The sequence below is a fragment of the Diachasma alloeum genome, unplaced genomic scaffold (genome assembly GCF_001412515.2).
Source record: "Diachasma alloeum isolate Michigan unplaced genomic scaffold, Dall2.0 Dall_scaffold_00276, whole genome shotgun sequence".
NCBI classification, from domain to species: domain Eukaryota; kingdom Metazoa; phylum Arthropoda; class Insecta; order Hymenoptera; family Braconidae; genus Diachasma; species Diachasma alloeum.
The window spans coordinates 822219-848449 of record NW_021680415.1 but is presented as its reverse complement, the minus strand read 5'-3'; the positions used below and the strand labels follow the sequence as shown (position 1 = coordinate 848449).

The 26231-nt window shown below is 36.1% G+C and overlaps 2 protein-coding genes across 3 annotated transcripts in view; one reads left to right on the top strand and one right to left on the bottom strand.

Moving 5' to 3' along the window:
* Positions 1–862: 862 nt before the first annotated feature.
* Positions 863–21873, top strand: LOC107037991 (WD repeat and HMG-box DNA-binding protein 1). Its single transcript, XM_015256843.2, has 12 exons — positions 863–1050; positions 2123–3707; positions 4601–5402; positions 5578–5832; positions 15023–15336; positions 16572–16675; positions 16812–16966; positions 17061–17229; positions 18420–18754; positions 18813–19117; positions 19785–19921; positions 20074–21873. The coding sequence occupies exons 1-12, from the start codon at positions 974–976 to the stop codon at positions 20108–20110; spliced, it is 4275 nt and encodes a 1424-aa protein (XP_015112329.1). The 5' UTR covers positions 863–973; the 3' UTR covers positions 20111–21873.
* The window catches only part of LOC107037990 (epoxide hydrolase 4), a 12895-nt gene continuing 7635 nt past the window's right edge, over positions 20972–26231 (bottom strand). For both annotated transcript variants that reach the window (XM_015256839.2, XM_015256838.2), the window contains one exon: positions 20972–22315. In XM_015256839.2, the coding sequence (XP_015112325.1) occupies positions 22137–22315 (179 nt within the window). In that variant the 3' untranslated portion in view covers positions 20972–22136. The remainder of the gene's footprint in view (positions 22316–26231) is intronic.

Sequence of the window (26231 nt, the reverse complement as noted above, 5' to 3'; positions counted from 1 at the left end):
TTGTATTTAATGTAATGTTTTTTTAATTTTTTTCGAATACATCTGCATAAAACAGGAGATTTCTGGAGTAGCAGAAATCCGACGGTTTAGTTAATCACGCTCCGCTGTTCGTTCAAATGCAAGGATGCTTATCCAAAATCACGAGTACTTAAAAAAATGGATTTTTTTATATGAGAGATGAAGATATTCCCTTCATTTTTACGCGAAATAGACAAAATGCACCAAATGCATGCGCTAACATCATGCGCTTATGTGGGGTAGAATCATTCAAATATTTCCTTTTTTGCCCGGGTACCCCAGATTTTTTTCTGGCCATTGAATTCAGTATGATTTTACACATTACCTTCTATGTTTATTTCTATTTTTAGAGTCTTCTAGTAGGTGAATTATCAATTTGAATATTAATTTCATAAGAGCCCGCGTATCAGGAAAAATTAGTTTACTCATTTCTGCCGAGGCTGTTGCGATTAATTTTTGTTTAACGTTAGAAAAGTTAGTTTTATATGTTCTGCTGTAAGCCGAAAAAATTACAGTATTTTCCTTGGCCAGGAAAAAAAAAAATTAACGACACTGGCTAAACATCCTCCACAGCTTTGAAAATCCCTAAAAGAAAAATTAAAACATAGATTGTCCAAAATTATGGTTATTTTTCTCTCTTATTTTGAGTTCATGGCGAAAAACGAAAAATAAAATTTGAAATGTTGTTCGAGCCTGTTCTTCATCTTTTCCTCTTGATCTGATAATTTTATTGGATAATTTGGCTGGAGAAGAATGCTTTAGCTGTTGGTAAAGAGGGAATTCAGGGCTCAGCGCTCTCTACCTCTGGAGTTAAGAGTCATGGAGTGTTTTCCCGCCAGAATGGCCAGATGATCGAGTCCCTAATTTAATGGAGGACGATTTACCCGATTTTATTCGATAACAAGAGTGAAATTATTTATATTAGTGACTTAGTAGTGCGCAATATTTATTCAGAATGCCATTGACGCTGAAACCGATGAGGTATGCTCATCCGGAGGGTCACACGTCCGTTTGCTACTTCACTGGAGAAAAGTGAGTTGAATAGTGGTGATATCTTTGGTGATTTAGTTCACTTAGGGATGAAAACTTTAGTAATGGGGAAGGGGAATAATGCAATGAATCAAAGTAATTTTTTTTTTTTTTATAACTTGATGGGGGACTTTCTTTAATAGACAATTCTCTTAGATAATGCACTATTTATTACTGTGTTATCATTTTCCTTTCAGTCTTAAATTTTTTAATTTCTCTGTGAAGAAAAAAATTACATAGAAAAACCTAGCAAATTGATAGAAAACTTGATTATCCATTTAATTTCCATTGCACTTCTATTGAGAATTCTATCTAGTTTTTATTAAGACAGTGTCCAATAGAAATAATTTTATACAAAAAATCTGTTGAATTTGATTTTTTTTACAACTTTTTCTATTGCATTATTTTCTACAGGAATTCGACCGGAATTTTTAATGTTTTTAATGTTTACTTCATTTTTCATTTTTCTTCTCTTGCCAAATTTGAATCGAGAAGTTTCTATTGAAAATACTTCAATAGAATAAATTGTATAGAAAAATAGAATTTCAATCATTTTTTCTATCGAACATTTTCCACTGAAAATGTCACCTAAAAAAACGCGCAGATAAACTACGGAAATTTTCAACAGAATCGTCCTAAAAATAACAGGAACTTCAACATAAATCCAATAGAATTGTCTAACCAATTGTGTTTCAATGATAAAATTCAATAGAAAACCTAGCGAATTGGCTAAAAAATTCTGTTATAATTCTATAAAAATTCTATGGGGTTTATATAGGATTTCTATTGTAATTCTATTGAAGAATTTCATTTGTTTTTTGCTCCAATTCTATTGAATATTCGATAAGAAAACGTCCATAGATTTCGAATTTCTGTTTGAATTTTTCTCTCGACATTTTTATTCCCTTGACACTTTTACAATAGAATTCCAATAGAACCCCATAGAATTCCCGGAGATTTCTAATACAATTTTCCAACGAATTCGCTAGGTTTCCCACTGAATTTTTTCATGCCTGAATTCCCCCCAAAGCATTAATCCACACCGCCTCCACAATAATCCTTTTTCTTGAAAAAGAGGTGGCTTAATAACCTGTGGAGCAGACGGTGACGTTCGATCATGGCTAGACCTGATGGACGACGACCCCTCCGACAGTTGCATAGCGGAGCAAGCGACCTGCTGCCTCTCCAAATCCTCAAACATCTACGTAGGAAACGACAACAACACAGTCCAAATCCTCACCTACCCCGACCTCGAGAAATCCGGTATAGTGACGCGTTTCTCCTCGACAGTCTCCTGCCTCGCCAGCACCCAAACCAGCAGCCTGCTAGTCTCCGGTGGCTGTGACATGCGTCTCCAGATAACAAACCTGGAGACGTCGACCACAACCGAGCTGCAGGGCCACGAGGCGCCGATCCTGGGAGTCAGCCTGGACCCAAAGGAGGAGTTCGTCGCCTCCTCCAGTGGAGACGGCACCCTCCGCATCTGGAGCATCAAGGAGAAGAAGCCCATTCACACCCTCAACGTAGTCCCAAAATGCAATTCATTCTTCACAGCTAAACTCCACTCAACCCCCTCGTTCGACCCAAAAGATGGGAAATACTTGGCCTACCCCCAGAGCTCTGAAGTGATCGTCACCGAGAGGGGCACCTGGAGGGAACTCTTCAGACTATCCTCTCCCAACTTGAAACAGGACATTAACATCTGCAAATTTTCGGAATGTGGAACGAGACTGGCGGCTTCTTCGGTGATAGGAGAAGTCGTCGTCTGGGATGTGGTGAGCCAGAGGGAAATTGGAAGCGTCGAGCACCACCAGAAGTCCAAGATAACTTGTCTTGTGTGGCACCTGAAGACCCCAACAGAGCTGGCCTTCTGCGACAGTCTGGGTCAGCTGGGGTCCATCGACGTTTCAGCTGAGGAATCCCTGAATGATTCCTCAGAACTCCTCACGAATGGCCAAGAGGTCGAGGAGGACGGCCACATGAACTTGGATGAGGACGAAGACGATGAGAACGTCATCTCCTTGAGTAGATTGAAGGCTTCAGTCCTCGGGGATGACGCCGCGAGCCACTCGGACGTGCTGTCAGTCCATGGGGACAAGCAGGTGCTGCCTCAGGTCCACATGCAGGACGCGTTTCAGCCAGGATCGACTCCGGTTCACTTGCTGTCTAGATTCATGATGTGGAACGACGTGGGGATCGTCAAGTGTTACAAGAGTGAGGACGAGGAGGACTCCACGATTGAGGTGGAGTTCCATGACACCTCTGTCCACCACAGCATGCACATGAATAATTATCTTGGTCATACCATGGCAGCACTCTCCACTGAGGCACTTGCTCTCGGCTGTCCCTCGTCAGATGGAGATGCCAGCAAATTGGTGGTGATAATGCTGCAGGCCTGGGGGACTGGCAACAAAGAGTGGAGCATTGATCTTCATGGAGACGAGGAGGCACGAGCTGTGGCTGCTGGCAGCAATTTCGTGGCTCTGGCGACGTCCAAGAGACATCTGAGGATCTTCATGATCTCGGGGGTTCAGAGGGAGGTTGTGGCCATACCTGGGGCTGTCGTTGCCATTAATGCACTGGGGAACCATCTGGTGGTGGCGTACCACTCGGGGGTCGGGGTCGCCAACGACCAGGTGATGAGTCTCATGTGGCTGCAGGTTCGTGGACATCTTTGTTATTTTTTCATTGGTGGAGGAGGAGAGCCGTTCTGTGAGGCGTGGGAAGGGCCGTTTTTTAATTGATGATTAGCTCAGATAATGCAGTATCTACTGTTGTAGTAAATTGCTGGATTATTTAGTTTTGTTTGTGGAGGAAGTGAATGAGTCATTTTACTAGTGAATTTTTCTGCTCAATTCATATTTTTAAAGTTCTCTAGGAATTTTTGCATTTATTCAGGAATTCGATACTCTGGTTCGTTTTCAGATTTATACAATTGATGGAGAAATTAATGTCATTTTAAGCCTAATTTTTAAGGGGAATTCGTAAATTAATTCAGAATTCGAATTCTTGAAGATTATGACATTTTTCGTAAATAGTAATTTATGAGAATTTTTTAAAAATATGTTCATAATATCTTCTGAATTATTTATTCTTATTTGTGTAGGAAGTGGATGATTTTAGAAGTGCATTTTCCTTCTCAATTCATATTTTTAAAGTTCTCCAAGAATTTTTGTATTTATTCATTCAGGAATTTACTACTCTCGTTCGTCTTCATTTTCATTCAATTGATGAAGAAGTAAATGAGTCATTTCAAGATAAAATGCCAACAGATATCTTCATTGTGGTTTTGTTAAATAAGTGAATACTGCAAACGTTTTCTCATGTAATTGTTCCCTTCTGCAAGAATATTTCACTATTAATCCCTTCAATTATTAATTATTCGTAATTTTATATCCACTGTTTCTTCATTGGTGACTGATTCCCAGATCAAATCCCAAAATCTGAGTGCCCTGACAATTTTTTTGTTGAATCCTCTTCAAAGTTCATACTTAAACATCAGCATTGCTATTTAACCCTGAGTTACTGACCATTTCGCTATGATTTTCCCCAGGTTCGTGGAGGTCTGGTTAAATCCCAGACACTTCCCCTCCCTCTCTCCCCCCAGAATGAGCTCATGTGGCTGGGAATGACTGATCGAGCGTCACCAGCTGTCATGGATGCCGATGGGGTCATCAGGGTCTACAGCAAAAAGTCTGGCCTCTGGAGGGTTGCTATCGACACTGGGCACCAGCCCAAGGGGAAGATGGATCAGTATTTTGTTGTGGGTATCAGCGAGAGGGAGAGATGCATCAGGTGTGTCCTGTGCAAGGGAAGTCATTACCCTGCTACCACACCCAGACCAACTGTCGTTGAAATCCCCTTCGATACTCCGCTGTGTGAGGGCGAGGCAGACAGAACGAGGAAGGAAGCTGCCATCTGGAAAATTGGGACGTGTCCAGAGGACGAGGACACTGCCTTGTTCATGCTCATTGGGTATTTCTGCAATAATAAACTCGAGCATTGTGTTGTTGATCTGTGTCAGAATGTCGCTAAACAGAGCTTAATTGAGTTGGCTATCAAGTATGCCAGGAAGACTGATCGAATTGCTCTGGCGAAAAAATTACAGACCATTGCGGAGGCCAGAATGGGGGAGGGGGAGGCGGAGGGAGAGGGCGAGAGGGGGGAGGAGGATGTCGTGTCACAGGATATGTTCGAGGGGATGGAGGAGGAGAAGGGGGAGACTGTGGAGGAGGAGATACTCTTGACACCGATTGGAAATAGGAAACCTGAGACGATTGAAATTAAACCGTTGAGTCTTAGTTTCAAGAGGGGAAATCCGTTCTTGAAGAAACAGACGACTGCTTCACCTAATGGTATTTATGGGGTTTTTTATGGGGGTTTGAAATTTTTGTGGGGGTTTCAGGATGAGAAATTCATGTACGAAAGAATTTTAGTGAAATATGGTGAGATGTTCTCTGCAAAAATTTCTTGGGTTAAAGTTAGTTATCGAAATGTTTCAATGATTAGTAAAATTCTGGTTTTTTTCAGCACTCGATGGACTAAACACACTTCCCGTCAAGCCTCAGAAGATCCCAACGATATCCATCACAAAACCAAAAGCAAAACCAAAAATGCTGGCCGAGAAGAAGCCAAGTTTTGTCACTTGGTTCGATAAGAACAAGCAAGAATTGCAGGAGGAATTCCCAGAGGTTGCTCCACGCGATCTAACGAAAATTGGATTGGAGAGGTACAAGGCGGAGTCTGATTCACAGGACCTTGAGACGAAGAAAAGAAAATTGTCGGGCTCAGAGACGCAAGACAGCGAGGCGAAGAGACCTGCGAGTAAATTACTAGACTTTGCGTTCACGAAGGAATAGGAAAAACGATTGAAACAACTCATTCATTTAATATATTCTCCGATTTGTACATGTGATACTAAATAAATTTTCATAGAAAAAAACCAACAGATTTTATTTATGACAAATAAAACTATTTGCTGAAAGATTTTACTCGATATATGAAATTTATGAGTTTTAAGGAGTTTTGAGTGCTTTAACTATTTTTTTTCCAGTGAAATGCTTTTTTATTTATGTAGTCAAACCTCATAGCTTTCATTTGAGTCTCATTTGATTTCAAGTTTCCAGACATTTTACAATTATTTTATTATTTAAATTTTGCAAATATTTTAAAAATTTGAAAAAAAATTGGAAAGTTTACTGTTGGAGGAAGATTGACGAAATCGTTTATAAACAATAAATTTTTCACCATAAAAATCGGTTGTTCAAAATCGCAACAAATTTATTCATAATTAGAATCTTACGAGAAATCAATTTCATGCCTAAAAAAATTGGTTTTCCAAGAGTTTAAACAATTTAAATTATTTATTTGTAAATAACGAATGTTTAAAAAAATAATGCAGTGCAAAATATAATTTTAAAGACACTGAATATTCTTTCTGATTTTTTCAAATTTTTCTCGCGCAATTTAACTGACAAATTTGAGGATTAAAAATGGTTGAATATGTAGTGTTGTCTGTACCAAATTGTAAAAAATACTTGAATATCCTTAAGTCGATTTAAGATTGAATTTTTTATCGAATTTTTTATCTCACGCACGAAAAAATTTCATAGAAAAACCTAGCGAATTCTGCTTCACTGCATTTTTTTTAATAGAGAATGAATTTCAAAACTATTCACTTGAAATTTCAAGAGTATTTAGTTTTCATCGCAGTTCTGTTGAATAATTTTTGAAACGTTTTGTCTCAGAGAACTTTTTTCAGTGATAGAAACAAATCAACACGCTTCAATCCATCTAAATAAAATTTCATCGTAAAAGGTTTTATGCACGGTAAAATAAAATCAAATGCAGTTTCCCATCTTTCAGTGGGTTTTCATCGCCTTGACATTTGCCTCTCATCTCTCTTCTACCAAGAATTATCAGAGAAACGCGGGAAAATATAGAACAAACTTGTTACATGACCTACTGACGCCACCTCGAGAAGTTTTTAAATCAATTATCCCTCGCAACATTGATAAATAGAACTGTTGAACCCATAAACCCAGCCATTCAATTGGTCTCAATCAACATTTCAAATTCGCTAATTGGACTGATGGGCGAGACCTCTCTCCTCTCATATTAAAAACATCAGGAGAAAAGCCTAGCGCATTCTATAAAAAATTCTAGTGGAGTCCTACTGCATTTTTATTGAGATTCTAGAGAAGAATTTTCGTATAATTTTGTTTTGGAGTTTTTTTCTAATCGATTTTTATAGAAATCAGTGGCGAAGCGTTAAAACGGTTCGGTTTTCCATGAATATCTCGAGATTTAAGGGAGATGACGAAATTTTTGTCACGGCCTTTTTCATAGCCCCCGCTTCGCTCTTCGAAAAAGGTTATTACAAAAATTTCGTTATCTCCCTTAGATTCCGAGATATTTGTCGAAAACTCAGCTAACGTCTAAATCAACTTGAACCGTTTTATCGCTTCACTAATTGGAAGTATCGATTTATATTTCTCCCTTTCATCTTCTCCGTTCGTATTTTCCACAGACCAAGGTGGAGCAAAGTGGAACGCTTATCATTGACTCAAAATCCGAATATGTCGCAATACGTTCTAATGTTTCAAGTAAAAATTCCAAATCTCCGTTCACAGACGAAGATGTGAAGAATTAGAGTGAATCAAAAACGTTCCAGTTTGCCCGACTCTATCCTACAGAAATTAATCATCGTAAATGCTAGAATTTTGTTTTGCAACTAAATTTTTTATTTTTCGTATCACGAAATTGAATGACAACATTTTGAAAAATCAGGTCTAGAGATAAAGAAATTTTATAGAAGAGTTTTTCTAGTTTTGTGATTTGATGGGTCTTTTTTCCAAGTTTTTAGGGTAAAAAATATGTGATATAAATAAATCAACAGCTGGCGATTCTTCTGTTCAATTAATTTCTTTGAATTTTTTCGATAGAAACCCTTAACAATAAATGTTACAAACTCTTTCTCCACATAATTTTATCGTCTCGCATTACGCTGATGTTTATAAAAAAAATGTCCACAGATTGCTCTAGTAATATGACCCACTGACGCCTTGTGCAAGCACTCGAAGCCAGAAGTTCGTGATAAATAAAAATTTTGAAATGCCTTTTTGTAGATTGTTGTAAATTCAGAACAAACGCTATAGCACATCCGCTGAAAAATTCCACTTCAAACTTTTCTTATTGGAAATTTATGAATTTAGACGTCAGGCGCATTTGAATTTTTATTTTTGTGGATTTGAATTTTTTATTCATCTTGGAGTTTCAACAAAATATTTCAATGACAGCTTCAATTCTCAATCTCACTGTGAATGTTAAAAATCATATTCAATCGAATTTTTAATAAAAAATTGGATGGAATATGATGAATTTCCACAATTTTTAATAATTTTGTTGTCATATGGATCTAAAAATTGGTGTTCCATTCAATATTCCAGAAATTACCTGATAAATCAGTAGCAACATAAATGAGAATTTCAAGTGAATTAGTCGTTTTTTTGTCATTTTGAGATTTTTCACACGAAATTTCAAGAGTAATTTTCTGAGAGTATTGAATTTTATTGAGGATCTGTAGCATAAATTTCAAAGAATTTTTTTATACCAAGTTTTTACAGTTCTTTTGATTCATCTGTTTTGTCGATCCCGTTAGTACCCTTTCCCACGCAAATATCTGGGCGTTGATTTGAATCAAACATCACATTCAATTGCACAATAGTTATAGTATATGAATTTCCACAATTTTTTATCATTTACATCGTCTTACGAAGCTGAAAATTGAAATTTCTCTTGATAACAACAAAAAAATAAATGGGAATTTCAAGTGAATTAGTAGTTATTAAAAATTTAAAGATTCTCCACTCCGATTTCAGGATTAATTTTCCAAGAGTGCATTGGATTTTATTGAGATTCTGTGGAGTAGATTTCAAAGTTTTGTCTTGAAGATTTTTTTTCAATTGTATTATACTGAGTTTTTAAAGTTCCTTCGATTCATCTATTCCATCAATCCCGTTAGTATTCTTTCCCACAAAGATCCCTGAGCATTGAACTACATCGAACAACACATTCAATTGCCCAATAGTTATCTGACCACGCACGAAAAAAATTAATAGAGAAAACCTAGTGAATGCATTAGAAATAGAATAGAATTCGATTTTTCTAAAAAAGTCAATGGAATTTGATTTTTTCATTCTATTTTTCTTTTCTTCTCATCAAGTAAGTCAAACAAAAAAACTAGAAAATTTGAACCAAGGAAATTCCATAGAAAATATCCCAATACAATAAGTTATATGGAAAAATCGAATTCTATTGATTATTTTTCCAACCCAAATATCGGGCAATATAATTGGCCCATTCGACATCACGTGGTACAAGCTACAGGGTTTTCAACTGATAATTTTTTGATAATTTTCTCTGGTAGTTGCTATATAAAAAACAAAACATCATGCAGTCGAATTAACCCCTCGTCAAACTGACAGATTGAATTCAATTGTGTCGTTGTGTTAATTATACAATTTTCGTTTCTCAATTGTGAGTTTCGTCTCATGGTCCAATTATATTGCCCGACATTTGGATTGGAAAAATAATCCCCCGAATACCACACGAGCGTCAAAATTAATCGGGCATTTTCCTCAAGGTTCCCTGCGTACAAACGAAGTCGTTAAGTTTTTTAGAAAAAATCACTCGTGATTTTTTAACCTGAAAAACTTGACTCCTTCGTTTGTTTGCAACGAACCTATCGGAAAATACCCGATAATTTTGAAGCTCTTGTGGTATTACAAGTGAATATTTTCTCTTGATATCCCAGAAATTACCGGATTCACCAGTAACATAAAAATTTCAAGATTCTCCCCTCTAAATTCCAGAACCAATTTTCCACCAGTGTCTCATCTTTATTCAGATTCATCTTCAATGTGATCGATCCCGTAAATTTCCCCAAAAATCCCGAGCATAAAAATCCTCAACAGAATAAAGTGCCCCAGTAATACGACCTACTCACGCCTTCTCTCCCACGCGATCCGAGAACTTCTCAAACGAATTACCCCTCTCGACTCCGATAAACATAATCATTGAATGCATGAGCCCATCCATTCAATAGCTCCCCCAAACCCCATCTGAAATTCATTAGTTCCCGGTGTACATTAAACATGAGCTGCGCTCTCCGGGATAGACGCGCTGAGTGATCGAGTAAACTCCTTATCTATAGCGCTCACCAATCGTCCAAATTGATCTTCCAGCCAGTCTCATCGACCCTCCCCCCTTCCCCCCACACCATAAATTAAATTTAAAAAATAAGAAAAGTAATTAAAAAATTTTTTAAGCGTAAAATTTTCGACTTTTGGGGCATTTATAAATTCGCCGTAACTACACGGATGAAAAAAAATTATAAAAAAACCTAACGAAATCCTTAGAAAATTCTATTGAATTTCTATTGAACTTTCTGTTAATTTTTGGCCGATTCTATTGAAATGTTCAATAGAAAACATTCAATCGAATTCGATTTTTCTATATAACTTATTCTATTGAGATATTTTCTATAGAATTTCCTCGACTAAAATTTTCCAAGTGTTTTGTTTGATTTTCCTGATGAAAAGAAAAGAAAAATGGAATGAAAAACATTAAAATGAAAAAAAATATAGAAAATTTAAACCGAGGAAATTCTCTAGAAAATATCAGAAGAGAATAAGTTATATAAAAAAATCCAATTCTACTGATTTTTTTGGCGGTCAAGTGCGGGTAGCGAAATAAAGACTCGTGATTGAAATAAGAAACCGTTTGTATTTAGCACGTAAGATGTGTTTGCAATCGAGACTCAAATCGGATTGATCATCTTGATCGGGAACGTGAGAGTTTGAATACATTTTATTGGGGTAGGTTCGAGAATTGTCCAGAAATTTCGTGAGGGACAAAGATAGCTTGATGTTTATCTCGAACGCAACAATAGAGATTATTCGAGGCGCGTTATATGAATTTCGGAATAATAACTGATTGTGGCTCGCGCCACATTTTTTCTATTGAACATGTCAATAGAATCGGCCAAAAACCAATAGAAAGTTCAATAGAAATCGCAACAGAATTTTCTAACGAATTCGCTAGATTTTTCTGTTAAATTTTTTCGCTTGTGTCATTGTACGAGACTAAGGATTTTCAAGATTTACGTCTGCGGCAGGGAAACATTGCGGTTAACATTGTGGCCCTTAATTAGATAACATCACTTTTGAAATTTTTTGAGTTCTTAAGAATCATCAATTCAAATATTCAAATTTTCAACTATTTTCTAAATCAATAACTGAGGTAAGAAGATTGACGATTATTTGTGTAATCGAAAACGGTATGCACCTAGAAAAATTGTTCATTTGAACCAAATAAACAATTTATTCGTTTCATTTCCCGGTGTACATTAAACATGAGCTGCGCTCTCCGGGATAAACGCGCTGAGTGATCGAGTGAACTCCTTATCTGTGGCGCTCACCAATCGTCCAAATTGACCTTCCAGCCAGTCTCACCCACCCTCCCCCCTTCCCCTCGCCCGTGCCGTTGTCCCTCCTACCTCCGAAGAAGAATGCGATGTACTTAGCTACCTCAGGACTCGTCTTTTCGGTTTTCCTTCACTCGTATCGCAACAGTCGGAATTAACGGTACGTCACGCACGAATCCACTTGATAATAAATGATTATTTTCGTGATCGATTACAAAATCGCAGCGTAATCAATAATTCGTCCTTTCGGGTGCATGAATTCGAGAGAAAAATCTGTTTCTCGTTCATGAAATCAAAAAAATTGAATTAAAAAATTTTTTAAGCGTAAAAAAAATTCATTATAAATTTTTAATTAAATGAGTGGAGGTCAAATTTGAGTTTGAGTTAAAATTTTTGCTAATGAACTTTCTCCCGATCCCGACACGCGCGAGTATACCGGTAAAAACGCACTCGTGGTCGATAAGTGTTAGAAGCATCGTGTCTATTTCGATTCTCCGTTAGTTGGACGACGCGCATCAGCCGCACAGGGTCGGCTTCCCGTAATTAGGGAGAAATATTAATGTGAGAAAGTAAATAAAATTACTTTGGAATTATTTCGGCCGCAGCATGACGGATAAGGCGAAGAGAGGTGAGTAGAGAGTGATTTTTTTTCTCTATTTGAGACCGGATTTGAATTATTTTTGTAAGAGTCGGGGTTCCGTCTAATTTTAAAGCCCCACATGCACCTTCGTTGCGTCAGCCAACCAGCGAGCGCGTCAGGTATGCGTTCGAGGTTTCGGGACGATTTGAACCCATGGGCGACAACTTTCTCTTATCTTTCTTGTTTGAAGTTTATATTTAAATTTATCTACTTCCGGGAATAATAGTTGCGTTTTTACGGGGAGTGGGGATGGTATTGACTCAAGGGCAGGTTGGAGTACACGTGTGACTGGAGTTTTATGAATGACCAGCTGTCTGACGCGGCGTCACTCCGGGGCTATTTACTCCATGAATTTTCATGGATTGAGATGAAATCACATTTTTTTAAGCATGCATTTTTTGAAAAGTGCAGAATTGCTCTCGAATGCTTTTTAAGACGAGAATTTTATAAATAATTTATTCTCGAGCGGTGACTTTTCTACTATGTTCTGGGAGACCTGAAGAAATTCGAAAGTTTTCCGGATAGATCTAAAAATTTCCAGAATTCGGTGAATAGGCAGATGGATTTTGTCTGCTTTCTTGTAAGGAATCGTGTTCGAAATAATTTCATAGAAATTTCTATTGGAATTTTATTTTTTTTAAGGATTTTGGAGCATAGAAAAAGTTAATAGAAAAATCTATCGAATTCGTTAAATAATTCTATTGAATTTCTATTGAACTCTCCATTACTTTTTGGCCGATTCTACTAAAATTTTCAATAGTAAATATTCAATGCAAGAAGTCAATAGAATTAGATTTTTGTATGTTACTTATTCCATTGAATATTTTTTATTGAACACTTCAATAAAAAGTTTAGTAGAAATCCAATAGAATTTTCTAACGAATTCGCTAGGTTTTTCTACTTGGAAAATTTATGCCCAAGAATTTCCATGGAAAAATCGAAATCTAGTGATTTTTTGTATAATTGCATAATCTCGAATAGAATAGACGGAAAAAACAATCGAATTTTTTAATAAAATTCTATTAAAATATAATACTTCCAATAGAAATTAAAAAAATAATAGTGTTAATAGTAATAATAACAATAATAATAATAATTTTATATCGATGTACGGCTCTAGGTCTTTTGCAGAGAAATTCAAAAGAAATTCTTAAAGAAAGCGCTAGGTTTTCCTATTAATTTTTTTCATCCGTGATTCTACTATTTTCTAGAAAAATTTGAAAATCTTCAGAGTTCAGAATATTTGAATGAATAAAACGAGTAGACGATGCTTTCTTGAAAGAAAAGTATAGGCAAAAGTTCATGTTTGTCGCTTCAGTAGTTCGCGCCACTGTGCGTTGACACGTCAGTCATCCCATAAAATGTGGGATATTAAATTTGCTGATGCGATAAATTTTCCGATTGGCATTTACAAGACGTAGCTAATTTTACGAGAGTAAGAATTTTCAAGATTTACGTGTCTGCAGAAATGTTACTTTCTTATGGCCGTTAAATGCAATAATGTTGCATGGCTAATCATCATTAATTCAGTTGGAGGGTCGTTAATTGTAATGCAAACTGTAATATGTTAAGCTCGACGTGTTTGTTTATTTTGAATTTATCTCGGAATTACGAATTATGGAGGAAATTTCGGACGACAGATGTATCTTTATTTTTTTATGTGAAATAACTCGTCGCTGAAATAATTAAGAGGAAAACAATCATTATTCAATATGCACCCAGTAAAATTGTTCATTTGAATCAAATAAACAATTCATTCTTTTCAAATTAAGTAATTTTTTTAATATAAGAAAAATCTCTATTGATCATTAACGAACAATTTATTTGAATTTAAACAAAACCTCAAATAAAAAACCATTTTTCAATTTAAATAAAGACTTTATTTTGTGATATTTAAATAAACCTAATATCTGATTCAAATAAATTATTTCTCTGGGTATCAGTTGAAGAATCTGTTAAATAGGTCCGACACTTTCTCAGTAGGTTACAGATAATAGATAAATCAGTAATTATTTTGAAATTATGATAAAGTTGAAAAGCAGTCGATAACACGTACTTTCTAATTCGTTGATTGTCGAACGAGCGAGCGCTTGTTCTCTATCTGAAGAAATTTTCCACAAAAAAGAATTTTCCATGTTATGATTAAGTGAACTCTCATCGAGATAAATTTAAAATTCAAATAAACGTGGGACTTCCATTCACTGCATTTTATTATTTTACAACTCCCATAAACATTGTAAATTGGATTCAAATTCTATCCAATGGGGAAAAAAATGAAGAATAGTAAACTCTCAGAATGATTTCCCTCTCCGGGATGATTAACAACAGAAAAATGCTCAATATATCGATCACAGACCCCGACAAAATTTAATAGAAAAACTTAGCGAATTCGTTAGAAAATTCTATTGAATTTCTATTGAAATTTCTATTAGTTTTTGGCTGATTCTGTTGAATAGAAAATGTTCAATAGAAAATATTTAACAGAAAAAGTCAATAATTAGATTTTTCTACATAACTTATTCTCTTCAGATATCTTTTATAGAATTCCCTCGGCTCAAATTTTCCATGTTTTTTCATTCAATTTTTTTTCTCATCGAGAAAATCAAACTGGAAAATTTGGAAAATTTCAGCCGACGAAATTCTATAGAAAATTGAATTCTTTTGACTTTTTTTGTAGAACATTTTCTATTGAACATTTCAATAGAATCGGAATAGAATAGCGAATTCGTTAGATTTTTCTATTGAATTTTTTCATCCCTGCAGATCCCACAACCGTCGCAAAACTGATTGTTCAACAATTATATTGTATGAACATTTACGGAAATAAGAATAATGTTCTGCTGTTGCAGATTATGGGCCGCTGGATGCCATCCAGGAAGCGATGGGGGTCATGGGCCCCTGGCAGATCGTCATCACCATTGCCCTGTCCTTGGTGAATTTCCCAGTGGCTTGGCATCAACTGTCAATCGTCTTCCTGGCACCTCCAGCCAATTTTACTTGTGCTGACCGCCTGCCTGTTAATAATACACCTGTATTCGCGAATACGAGGGAACAATGTTTCGTTAACTCCACTGGGTCCAATGACACTGAAACTGGATCACTAGTGAAATGCAACAAGTTCGAATATGATAAGAGTGTTTTCGAAAGCACAATCATCACTGAGGTAATTTTTCGGTTAAGTCGTTCCCATCAAACATTATTATTTTTGATTTTATAATTGTGGAATTATCTCGGAAACGAATGGAAAATATGAAGGGAAAATTCTATTGATTTTCTATTGGAAATTCTATTAGTTTTTATCAGATTCTATTGAAGAATTCCGCCGCTTTACTATGCATTTTTTCTATACAAAATATCCAATAGAATAAGTTTAGAAAAATCTAATTTTTTTTGTATAGAATATTTTCCAATAAACATCTATTGCAAAAACTAATAGAAAATTCAATAGAAATCCAAAAGAATTTCTGAGCAAATGCGCTAGGTTTTACAACGTCAGAAAAAAAACGTAAGGTCACTTTTGGAGCTGACGGAATTCCCAAAAATATATCTGCTGTATCTTTTTCGTCAATTTAATGATTGAGATAAAAGTTAATGAAGCAAATTTAACGAGTTCAATTGATTAAAATTCTGTATCTTTGATATTGTAATTTTGTGATTATCTCCATAACGAGTGATTTGAGACGAAAACAGCAGGTGATTTTTTTTGAAGTGACAAAATTGTCTGCAACAATCGCTTTTGACGTTTCCTTCAAAATTGAATTGTTCAATTTGCCAAAGCATCTGAATTTCATCTTCAAATACTAAATGATAAGACTTCGATAATAATCATATATGTAGATCATGGTTAACGTCTTCATCGGGGCGCACTCATGATTCCTTTGTTTGATATTTTTGATTGCGTGTTTTTGAAATAATCTTCATAATCAGTGATTTTAAAGAAAAAAAAACGTCAAGCGACTTTTGAAACTGATGAAATTGCAAAGATTGTCTTCCGTAATTACTCCGTAACATCAATCATTATTGGGGTAAAACTCGATGAAGCACAGTTAACGAGTTAAATTGATTGAATTTAATTTTTTCGAATCTATAATTTCGCGATAGCGAGTGATGTCAATTGAGGCGATAAAATTGTCTGCAAAATCAGTCTTTTAACATCTCCTTCCAAATTGAATTAATTAAATTCAATATTTGCCATTCCATGATTTTGCAATTATCTCGACAACGCATGACATCAGAAGAAAACGTCAGAAGACTTTTTCGTAGCTGAGAAAATTTCCGACAAAAAATGCCTAGTGACATTTCGCCCTAGAATCAAACATTCTCGAGAGAATTTCACATGAAAAAATGCTCTAACGACGATTTTTCTTTGAAAATAAATAATTCTTTTCTTTTATCCAGTGGGATTTAATTTGCGACCGTCAACAACTAGCCAACATAGCCCAATCATGCACAATGTTCGGTATTCTCGTTGGCAACATGGTATTCAGCATGATGGCAGATAGGTACAGTACAAACTGATGGCAATCAACTCATCAATACTTTAACATGGAAATAGATTTAACTTGACACTGCTCTGACGCAAATACCCGATCAAAACAATAATTGAAGTATTTTTTACATCGACTCTGTTTACTCCAGGATTGGTAGGAAAATTCCTCTGATGATAGCTGTGGTGGTGCAATCGGTGACGGGGCTATTGAGCAGTTTCTCCCCCTGGTTCGAATTGTTCCTGCTGTGCAAATTCGTCGCCGCCATTGCGACGGGCGGGACCATGTTGATCAGTTTCGTCTTGCGTGAGTTGTTCGATGATAATAATTCCCACGATGATGTTCATAAGATGGGTACAGTTGCAGAGCAAGTGAAATTGATCTCTTCCGATTTTTTCAGTCATGGAAGTCGTCGGTATCGAGTGGCGTTCAACACTGTCCGTCCTATTTCATATTCCATTCCTTCTGGGCCACTTGTTGATTCCGTTGATCGCGTATTATACGCGAGCGTGGAGGATATTCTTGATTGCTGTTTCACTACCACCAATTCTGTTACTTTCCTATTATTGGTAAGGAATCGTTGCATTTTTTTAAAGAGGATAAACAGGTTTTTTCATCACGCGTGCGTAAAGTGGGAGTTTTCACAGGTTGAGGTGGAAAATGGGGTTCAACACTCGTGGGAAAAGTGTTCTTGTACACTCGCCTTCGGCGAGCGCTACGCACCCCTCATGGATCAAAATACATTTTTGTGATACAAGTGAAAAGAAAACGTTACTTTTCGCACGCTTCGCGTGTAAAGAATCGCTTTTTGCTCACCAGGTAGCATAAAATATCGTACGATACGTATGAAATAAATGTACTGTGTGATGAGTGTGAGTTCTCACATTCGCCTATAACTACTCGAAATGTACCATTTTTTCGATTACATGTCACCGATTTTCAAGAATCTATCACCAATTTTTGGTGATACAGGACACTGCCCAGGATTTTTACCACTGAGATTTGGTAATCCAGTCATGAACATTAGAGATGGTCGCTTAAAATTAGGGACAAACTCACTGAATTTCAGAATTTTGCACTCAATTAATTTCACAAGAGTGAATACCTAATAATTGCGGATAAATTCCTGAAAAACAAAAACGTTTTTTCATTTGAAATTTCCATTTTTACCGAAAATTCAATGATATTCCATGTTTTTGAGCGGAAAAAATACAAGAATTCCCCTATTTGAATTTTCAATCCAAACAGAAATATTTATTACCAAATTACGCTGAATTCTGAACAAGTTGAAAATTCAAGGATATATTTAGTTGAATTTTTCTTATTTCTGTTAATTTTTATGGAATAATTGAACCAAAATTGACAGTTTCCATTGATATTTTCTTTAAAATGTCGATTTTCAATTCCAAAATTCCTTGGAATTAAAATCTAATAAAAATTTCGAATACACTATATTTTGATACGAGTGCGTAAAAGTGTTTTTTCATCCGTGAGAGGTGTGCAGCGCTCGCCGAAGGCGACTGCAACCCTCCCAAGGCTCAAAGAACACTTTTTCCACGAGTGTCGAACCCTATTTTTCCTCACGATGTATGGAAAGCGCTACGAGCGTGCGTAAAATTTCACTTTACGCGAAAGTGATGAAAAAAAATTCCAAGTCCATGTCAACACATAAAAAATCCCCAAAAAACTAGTTTCAAAAAATCGTTAAAACCATCCCAATTATCTAAATGAATTCATTACAACTATTTCCATAAACCAGGCTAGTCCCAGAATCTCCGCGATGGCTCTTGGCAGTGGGCAAAATAAAGAGAGCCCGCAAAGTATTGAAAGCAGCTGCGAAGAGAAACTCAATCCCCGAGGACAAGGTAACAGCCGCTATCGAATCGCACTCAAACCAATGTGGCAAAGAGATTGAAACCGATACAGAATCATCAAAAACCTACAATCTGTTCGATTTATTCCGCACCCCCAATATGCGTATCAGAAGTATCTGCATAGCTGTCAACTGGTTCGTCTGTGGTATCTGCTTCTTCGGTCTGGCTCAGTACGTCGGACAATTGGAGGGAGATATATTCGTGAATGTTGCTGTATCAGGTATTACAATTGCAAATTTGTCCTAGAAAAACATGCTCTCATGAAACGTGACTTTCAGCTGCTTGCGAACTACCGGGCATCCTCATCGTTCTCTTCCTGATATCGAGAGTGTCTCGATTGAAGATTCTCATCGGTGGTAATGTAACGTCCGGCGTTAGTCTACTTATCCTGATGTTCGTTTCCAATAAAACAGCACAAGTGGTTCTTGCTACGATAGGACTGAGTGCCATGTCCATTAGTTTTCCCACTATTTATCTTTACACTGGGGAGTTGTTCCCGACGGTTGTCAGGAATATTGGGTTTGGATTGTGCAGTGTCTCGGCGAGAGTTGGCAGCATAATTGCACCTTTTATCGCGACGATGGTAAATATTTGGGATTTTTCTTGATTGATTCAATTTAGATTGAATAGGAGAATTAGAATGGTCAGTAGTGAAGCGGTAAAACGGTTCAAGTCGATCTTGACTTTTTTGTCGTGACCTTTTCCAGAAATTGTTTGAACACTTATTTATAAAAGATCACTACACTGAGAGAAAAATCGAAATGACACGACAACAACAATTTCTTGAGGGGAAAACATTGCATATTCGATCAATTTATGGTAGATTTCAGACGAGAAATCAGTGCTCGAGGATGATACTAGATCATCCTAAATGTAATGTAATGTGACGACTATAACTATTCTTTCATTTCTAATACATCACTTCTCACGCAATTGAAAAGCTACTGTTCTTCTCTCCCTGGTGTCTCATTGAGTCCTGACCGTTGAGATTCTAGCTACATTTCAAACAAGATCTATACCAAAATTTCGGTATCTCCCATAGATTCAGAAATATTCCTCGAAAACTCAGCTAAGGGAAAAGTCAAGTTGAACCGTTTTACCGCTTCGCTACTGAAATGCTCGTCTTCTGAATGGATCCACTTGAAAATGAAGAGTTCTTTAGTGGAATTGGTTAAGATAAAGAAAAGGAAGAAATCAGAAGAATACCCTTGAATTATTTGTTTTCATTCGTTGATCTGTTTGATTCGCAGGGATATTACGGAGCATCAATTCCTCCCCTATTCTTTGGAATTGGTCCCTTGGTCGGAGCAGGCCTATGCTTCTTATTACCCGAAACAATGGATTGTAAGCTTCCAGAGACAATCGAAGAAGCCGAGAATTTCAGAAAGTGAGATTTACTTTAAAAACATTAGTGCCTTGGTGGTGGTCTGCCTGATTCGTTCCATGTATGATTATTTATCCATATTCTTTATTTGTGTTTAGTGCCTTGGAGACTGATAATAAATGATGAATTTTACTAAGGGTTTGATAAATTTACAGGGGAAAGACAGAAATTGCACTAGAGGGAGTGAATTAAAGACTTCGGCACTGGATAGTCTCAAATTGAGAGACTTTATTGGACTGTTATGGCAGTATTCACATCACTCACCCACAAAACATCAATTCTCATACTTATAAGCGTCATTTCCCTGTAGGTTGTAAAGCAATTAATGATATTTTAATGTGTCGTTTCATTGAGTAAATCATGAGCAGTCATTGCTCAATGAAAACGAAGGACTCCCATTGTTTTTTGTATCTGAACTCATAAAAGTACTGTAAGTGAAAGAATGGTGCTTGTAATGTGAATAATATGAACATCAGCGAAACTGAATGATTTCATGATTTAACACAGTCCCTTACCCCGGGCAATGGTATACGTTCCTAAACAATCTGAACTCATATTAATGTACGGGAGGAGGAGAATTAACATAAGACATTCATTAATTTTGCGTTCAGTGCATGGGAGACTGATAATTAAAGACTCCGGCCTTAGACATTCTCAAAATACCAGACTTTATAAGACTCTCACAGAAACATTCACATTCCGCATTTACAAGACATCAATTTTCACATCGATAAATGTTAGTTCTTTATAGATTATGAAACAGTTCTTTTTTTTTATTCAAGCGTCCAACCCATATTTTAATGTCTTGTTTCATTGAGTAAATCATGAGCAGCCATTGCTCAATGAAAACGAAAGGTTCCCAATATTTTTTATTATTTTTATTATTTTGTAATGTGAATAATATGAACATCAGCGAAACTGAATGAATTCATGATTTATCACACTCTCCCATCCCGCAAAATGGCACACGTTCCTAAAAAATCGGAACTTTCTCAAAAGCTCAAGAACAAACTTGACTATGGAAATCATATTAATGAACGTCACGTGGGGATAATTATCATAAAACACGCATTCATTTCGTGTTCAGTTCATGGGAGGCTGACACTAAATGATCAATAGAAGAAATTGCATGAGAGGACGTAAATTAAAGACTTATATTCTCAAAATAACAGACTTTATTGGACTCTCACAGCAATATTCACATTCCGCATTCACAAAACATCAATTCTAATATTCATAAACGTCATTTCTCTCTAGATTATGAAACAGTTCATGATATTTTAATGTTTCGTTTCATTGAGTAAATCATGAGCAGTCATTGCTCAATGAAAACGAAGGGCTCCTAATATTTTTTTGTATTAGTACTCATGAAAATATTGTAAGTGGAGGAATAGTGCTTGCAATGTGAATGATATGAACATCAGCGAAACTGAATGAATTCATGATTTATCACACTCTCCCATCCCGCAAAATGGCACACGTTCCTAAAAAATCTGAACTTTCTCAAAAGCTCAAGAACAAACTTGACTATGGAAATCATATTAATGAACATCACGTGGGGATAATTATCATAAAACACGCATTCATTTCGTGTTCAGTTCATGGGAGGCTGACACTAAATGATCAATAGAAGAAATTGCATGAGAGGACGTAAATTAAAGACTTATATTCTCAAAATAACAGACTTTATTGGACTCTCACAGCAATATTCACATTCCGCATTCACAAAACATCAATTCTAATATTCATAAACGTCATTTCTCTCTAGATTATGAAACAGTTCATGATATTTTAATGTTTCGTTTCATTGAGTAAATCATGAGCAGTCATTGCTCAATGAAAACGAAGGGCTCCTAATATTTTTTTGTATTAGTACTCATGAAAATATTGTAAGTGGAAGAATAGTGCTTGTAATGTGAATAATATGAACATCAACCGAAACCGAATGACTTCGTGATTTATCACACTCTCCCCTCACACGTTCCTAAAAAATCTGAACTTTCTCAAAAGCTCAACAATAAACTTGACTATTGAAATCATATAATATACATCACGTGGAGCATAATTATCACAAAACACTCACTAATTTTTACATGAAATAGACTGCCAATGTGGTTCATATCGTTGTTAAAAGACGGAAGGACAAGTATTATTAAAATTCAGCCTTTGGATCGTCCCAGCTCTGGGGACGTTTCATTCGTGACAATGGGACTGAATGTTACGTTGTCGTGTGACCCAGATAAAGTACTTTGTTGGGTAAACCACTTACAACACCGTTCGTTCGTTTGTGCACGGCATCGAATACTTGGTTTCCATATTTTACTGTACTACTCAGGGAACCCAGCCACGTCGAGACGATTCCTTTTGATGGGGTTTTTTCTACTGGTGGAGGTTTACCTAGTGAGTGAAATAATTGTCGTTACGATTGATTGTTTTTGCAGTTTGTATTACTGCTACATTTTTTTTTCTCAATTCGAGGAACAACTGCACATGAAATTTTCATGGTGAATTTGAATTTATTTTGGGAGCAATTTTTGGAAATGGTAAGAACTTCACGGATAGTTCAGTGGTAATTTCGAAAATAATAAAATATGTAAATAAAAAATAAAAAAATATCCTACCTTTTTATAAGGCAGGATATTTTTTTGTATAAAGACGATATAACTCGGTAAAATAGATCGGTAACAAAAAAAGTTTCACTTTTTTTATTGTAGAGGAAAATAATCATGAAATTTCAAATCTTCCCGAAATTTTAATGGAATTTATCAGTTTTGAACAGCCGGAAGAACAGAATTCCTCAGTTTATAGTCCACACGCAATACCCCCTTCCCGTGTGCACTTCTAGTGCGGTAAGGTTTTGAGGTGTTTTCTTATGTTTTCGGGTATGAGAAATCCGAATCCGGTGGTATTTTTTATGTAAGTGCGTGCAATTAATAGTTATAAACAAATTAAGTGGTTTTTTTGATGATTTTTTTTTTATGGAAAACATTGGTAAATAGAAGAAAATGTTCAACACAAAAGTTGTTCCTTTTTGTGTAATAAATAATGATCAATTTTTTAAATCAAAATCCATCAATCCGTTGCCGAAATATGGTCCACCAGGTGAACGCGGGAGGATGCGCGGCGCGCGCAGTCCGCTCGAACCTCTTCCGTGTCGCGTACGCACCCATTTTCACATCATTTTGATGCTTTCGTCATGGATGCAACAACTGAAGCAGTAATTCAAAGATAATCCTACATAGAAGTCAAAATTCAATGAAATGAGGGTGAAGCGAGCGAATGATCGATCTGTACAACTCCACACCGTTACTTGAAAACGAAAAAAATACTCATCCGCATCCACATATCAATTTCTGACGATCGCGTTTCAATGATCAATCGGAAGCGGGGGTAAATGAATGAATTAACACTGTTGTTCAATCTTGTCTGAATCTTTGCTACAAACTCGGGTCTTCAACTCAGGCTTTCAATTAAAGACCCGAGTTGTAGACCCGAGTTTGTAGCAGCGATGTCAGACAAGATATGAATGTTTTTTTGGGCTCAAACGAAAGAGCGGGTCGAGAAATGACGTGCTAGAGCCTCTAAACATGACAAACGAACGCCCACCTGACATTTTTAATACACTCACACCATGAATTTAAAGGGAATACTGCACAAAGAATGAATGTCATCCAGAATTTATTTCTCGTCAATAACTTATGATAATAAATTTCCTGTCACCGACTGATAGAACTCAATAGTTAATTAGTTAATTCAATACTCCGGCCCGAAGAGACTCTGAAAAAAATCACGTATTTAAATGTGACGAACATTCTCTTACGAGGATCGGAGGAAGACTGATTTATCGGAGTATTTTCTAAACGTCAGTTGACTAAAACAAGAAGAAACAAGAATATTTTTGCAGCTGTCCCCTTCGAATTTTCTTGGAATTGAAAATTCGCAGAAATAATCCAAATAAATATCTCTCATACTTGGAGTATTAGTGTTTTGTGTGTTTTTGTTTTCCTTTCTATGTACCAATACATGAGTAGAGGTCGTTTTATCTGAGAAAAATGACGGATTGATGAGCATTCAGAGGACGTCGAGCGTCCCACCCATTTTCGCGCGTCGCGCATCCTCCTGCGCCCACCTGGTGGACCATATTTCAGCAACGGATTGATGGATTTTGATTTAAAAAAATGATAATTATTTATTACACAAAAAGGAACAACTTTTGTTATGAACATTTTCTTCTATTTGCCAATGATTCCCATAAAAAGAAAAAATCATCAAAAAAACCACTTAATTTGTTTATAACTATTAATTTATTAAAAAATACCACCGGATTCGGATTTCTCATACCCGAAAACATAAGAAAATACCTCAAAACCTTACCGCACTAGAAGTGCACACGGGAAGGGGGTATTGCGTGTGGACTATTATTCGAATTTTCAATAAAAAAATGAATTTTTAACGACGAAATCGCTTGAAATTTCACTGGAACAATCGTTTGATAGAATTTTACAAAAAGCCTATCGGAAATTTTAGCCAAAAGGTCAAATATTTCATGGAATTTTCAATTTATCTAGGAAATTTTGGGTCCAAGTTCCTTTCATTCGCCGCAAAAAGTGGGAAAGAATGACATTTGTTGTTATAATTTTTGCACAGTAAGAAGACAATTGGAATTTCGTGGATAGTTTCGTAATTTTCAGGAGAAGGACATAGAATTCGATTTCGGGAGAAAAAATCATGAAATTTCAAATTTATAAAGAGGTGGAAGACATAAATTCCTGAACTCATTTGTATTTTAAATCAAAACATGAAATTTGAATTAAAAAATTTGCTCAAATTCTATCAATTTCCATTAATTTTTTTCCCAAATTAAAAAAATCTTGAAGAAGTATCAGAAATGTCAAACAGTTGTGAATGTTATTTTGGGGGTTTTTGTTTAAATTAAAAACGTACCTATCAAAAATTTCAAAATAACTTCATTAACCATTTCCGGCTTTTCCTGATGAGGAAAATGTTGGGCGCCGGTGATAACTTTGATGTTAAACCTCGCGACGAGGTCAGAGCTTTGAATGACACTCTCCAAGGAGACTGAGGGATCCGCATTACCGACTATCAACAGAGTCTGATTGCTGATGGGCTCGATGGAGTAGAGCCGCATGAAAGGCAGGTTTCGATAGTAATTTATCGGCCCAGTCCAATCCTCTGGTGATGAAAGAGAAACACTGATTCGTTCCATTTCCAATTTACGGTATCATTTCCACAGTTAGTATCAGTTGTTCAAGTTGATGAAATGTCGATACTCATTGCAAAATGAAAGTAATGATTATGAAATGACGATGTTTTTCGTCAAATCATGTACGAAAAAAATTCAGAGAAATAACCAGTGAATTCGCCAGACAATTCTATTGAATTTCCAATAAAATTTTCATGGAAATGCGCTAAGTTTTTCTATTAGTTTTTTTTCTCACGTAATATTCAGGCTTTTATGGGCTCATAATGCACAAATGTTGAATTTCCTCAAACCAATGATTACAATTAAAATTTTCATCGTCCGATTTATAATTACCTGTTCGGCTGAAAGCGTATTTGTACGCTTCAACATAATTCTTTTCACTCGTTGTCTGATTAATCTTGAGGTGAGTGAACGTATCATTGATGATAGATAAATCTTCCTTAAGTGCATCTATTTCAGGTAGAAATGGAAGTCTACTGAAGTGCATCCATCTGAGGAGGAGCAATAAATTACTCAAAATCATTCAAAATTAATTAGAATTAATTTCGATGAAAATTGCAAGAAGTTTCCGCATACTTATCATCAAAGGTAGTATTGCGACCCATCCCGCTCCAGTAGTAATTCGGATGTGGACTGGATATCGCCACAAATTTATAAATAATGTCACTGTGTAAAGCTGCCATGTACCACCCCAAGAGCCCGCCAAGATCATGAGCAATTATGCTGCACTGATTCACCCCGAATGTTAAAATAAATTGGTGCAGTTCATCGATTAAAACGTCTATCTTGTAGCATTTCGTGTGGGTGGGCTTGTCGCTGTCGCCGAAGCCCTTCAGGTCTAGGGCCACAACCCTAGAGAATTAAAAAGCTGTAAATGGCTGAATGGTGAATTTAAAAATTCAGCCTCAATGCTCGGACGAATTGTGATATAATGATGTCGACACACATTTTCTGCGGAGAATTACGTTATACACGAAAATTGGTCTTTCCACGTATGAAAAGTTCAATAGAAAACCTAGCGAAATCGCTAGAAAATTCTGTTGGAATTCTATAGGAATTGTATGGGGTTTCTATAGGATTTGTATTGTA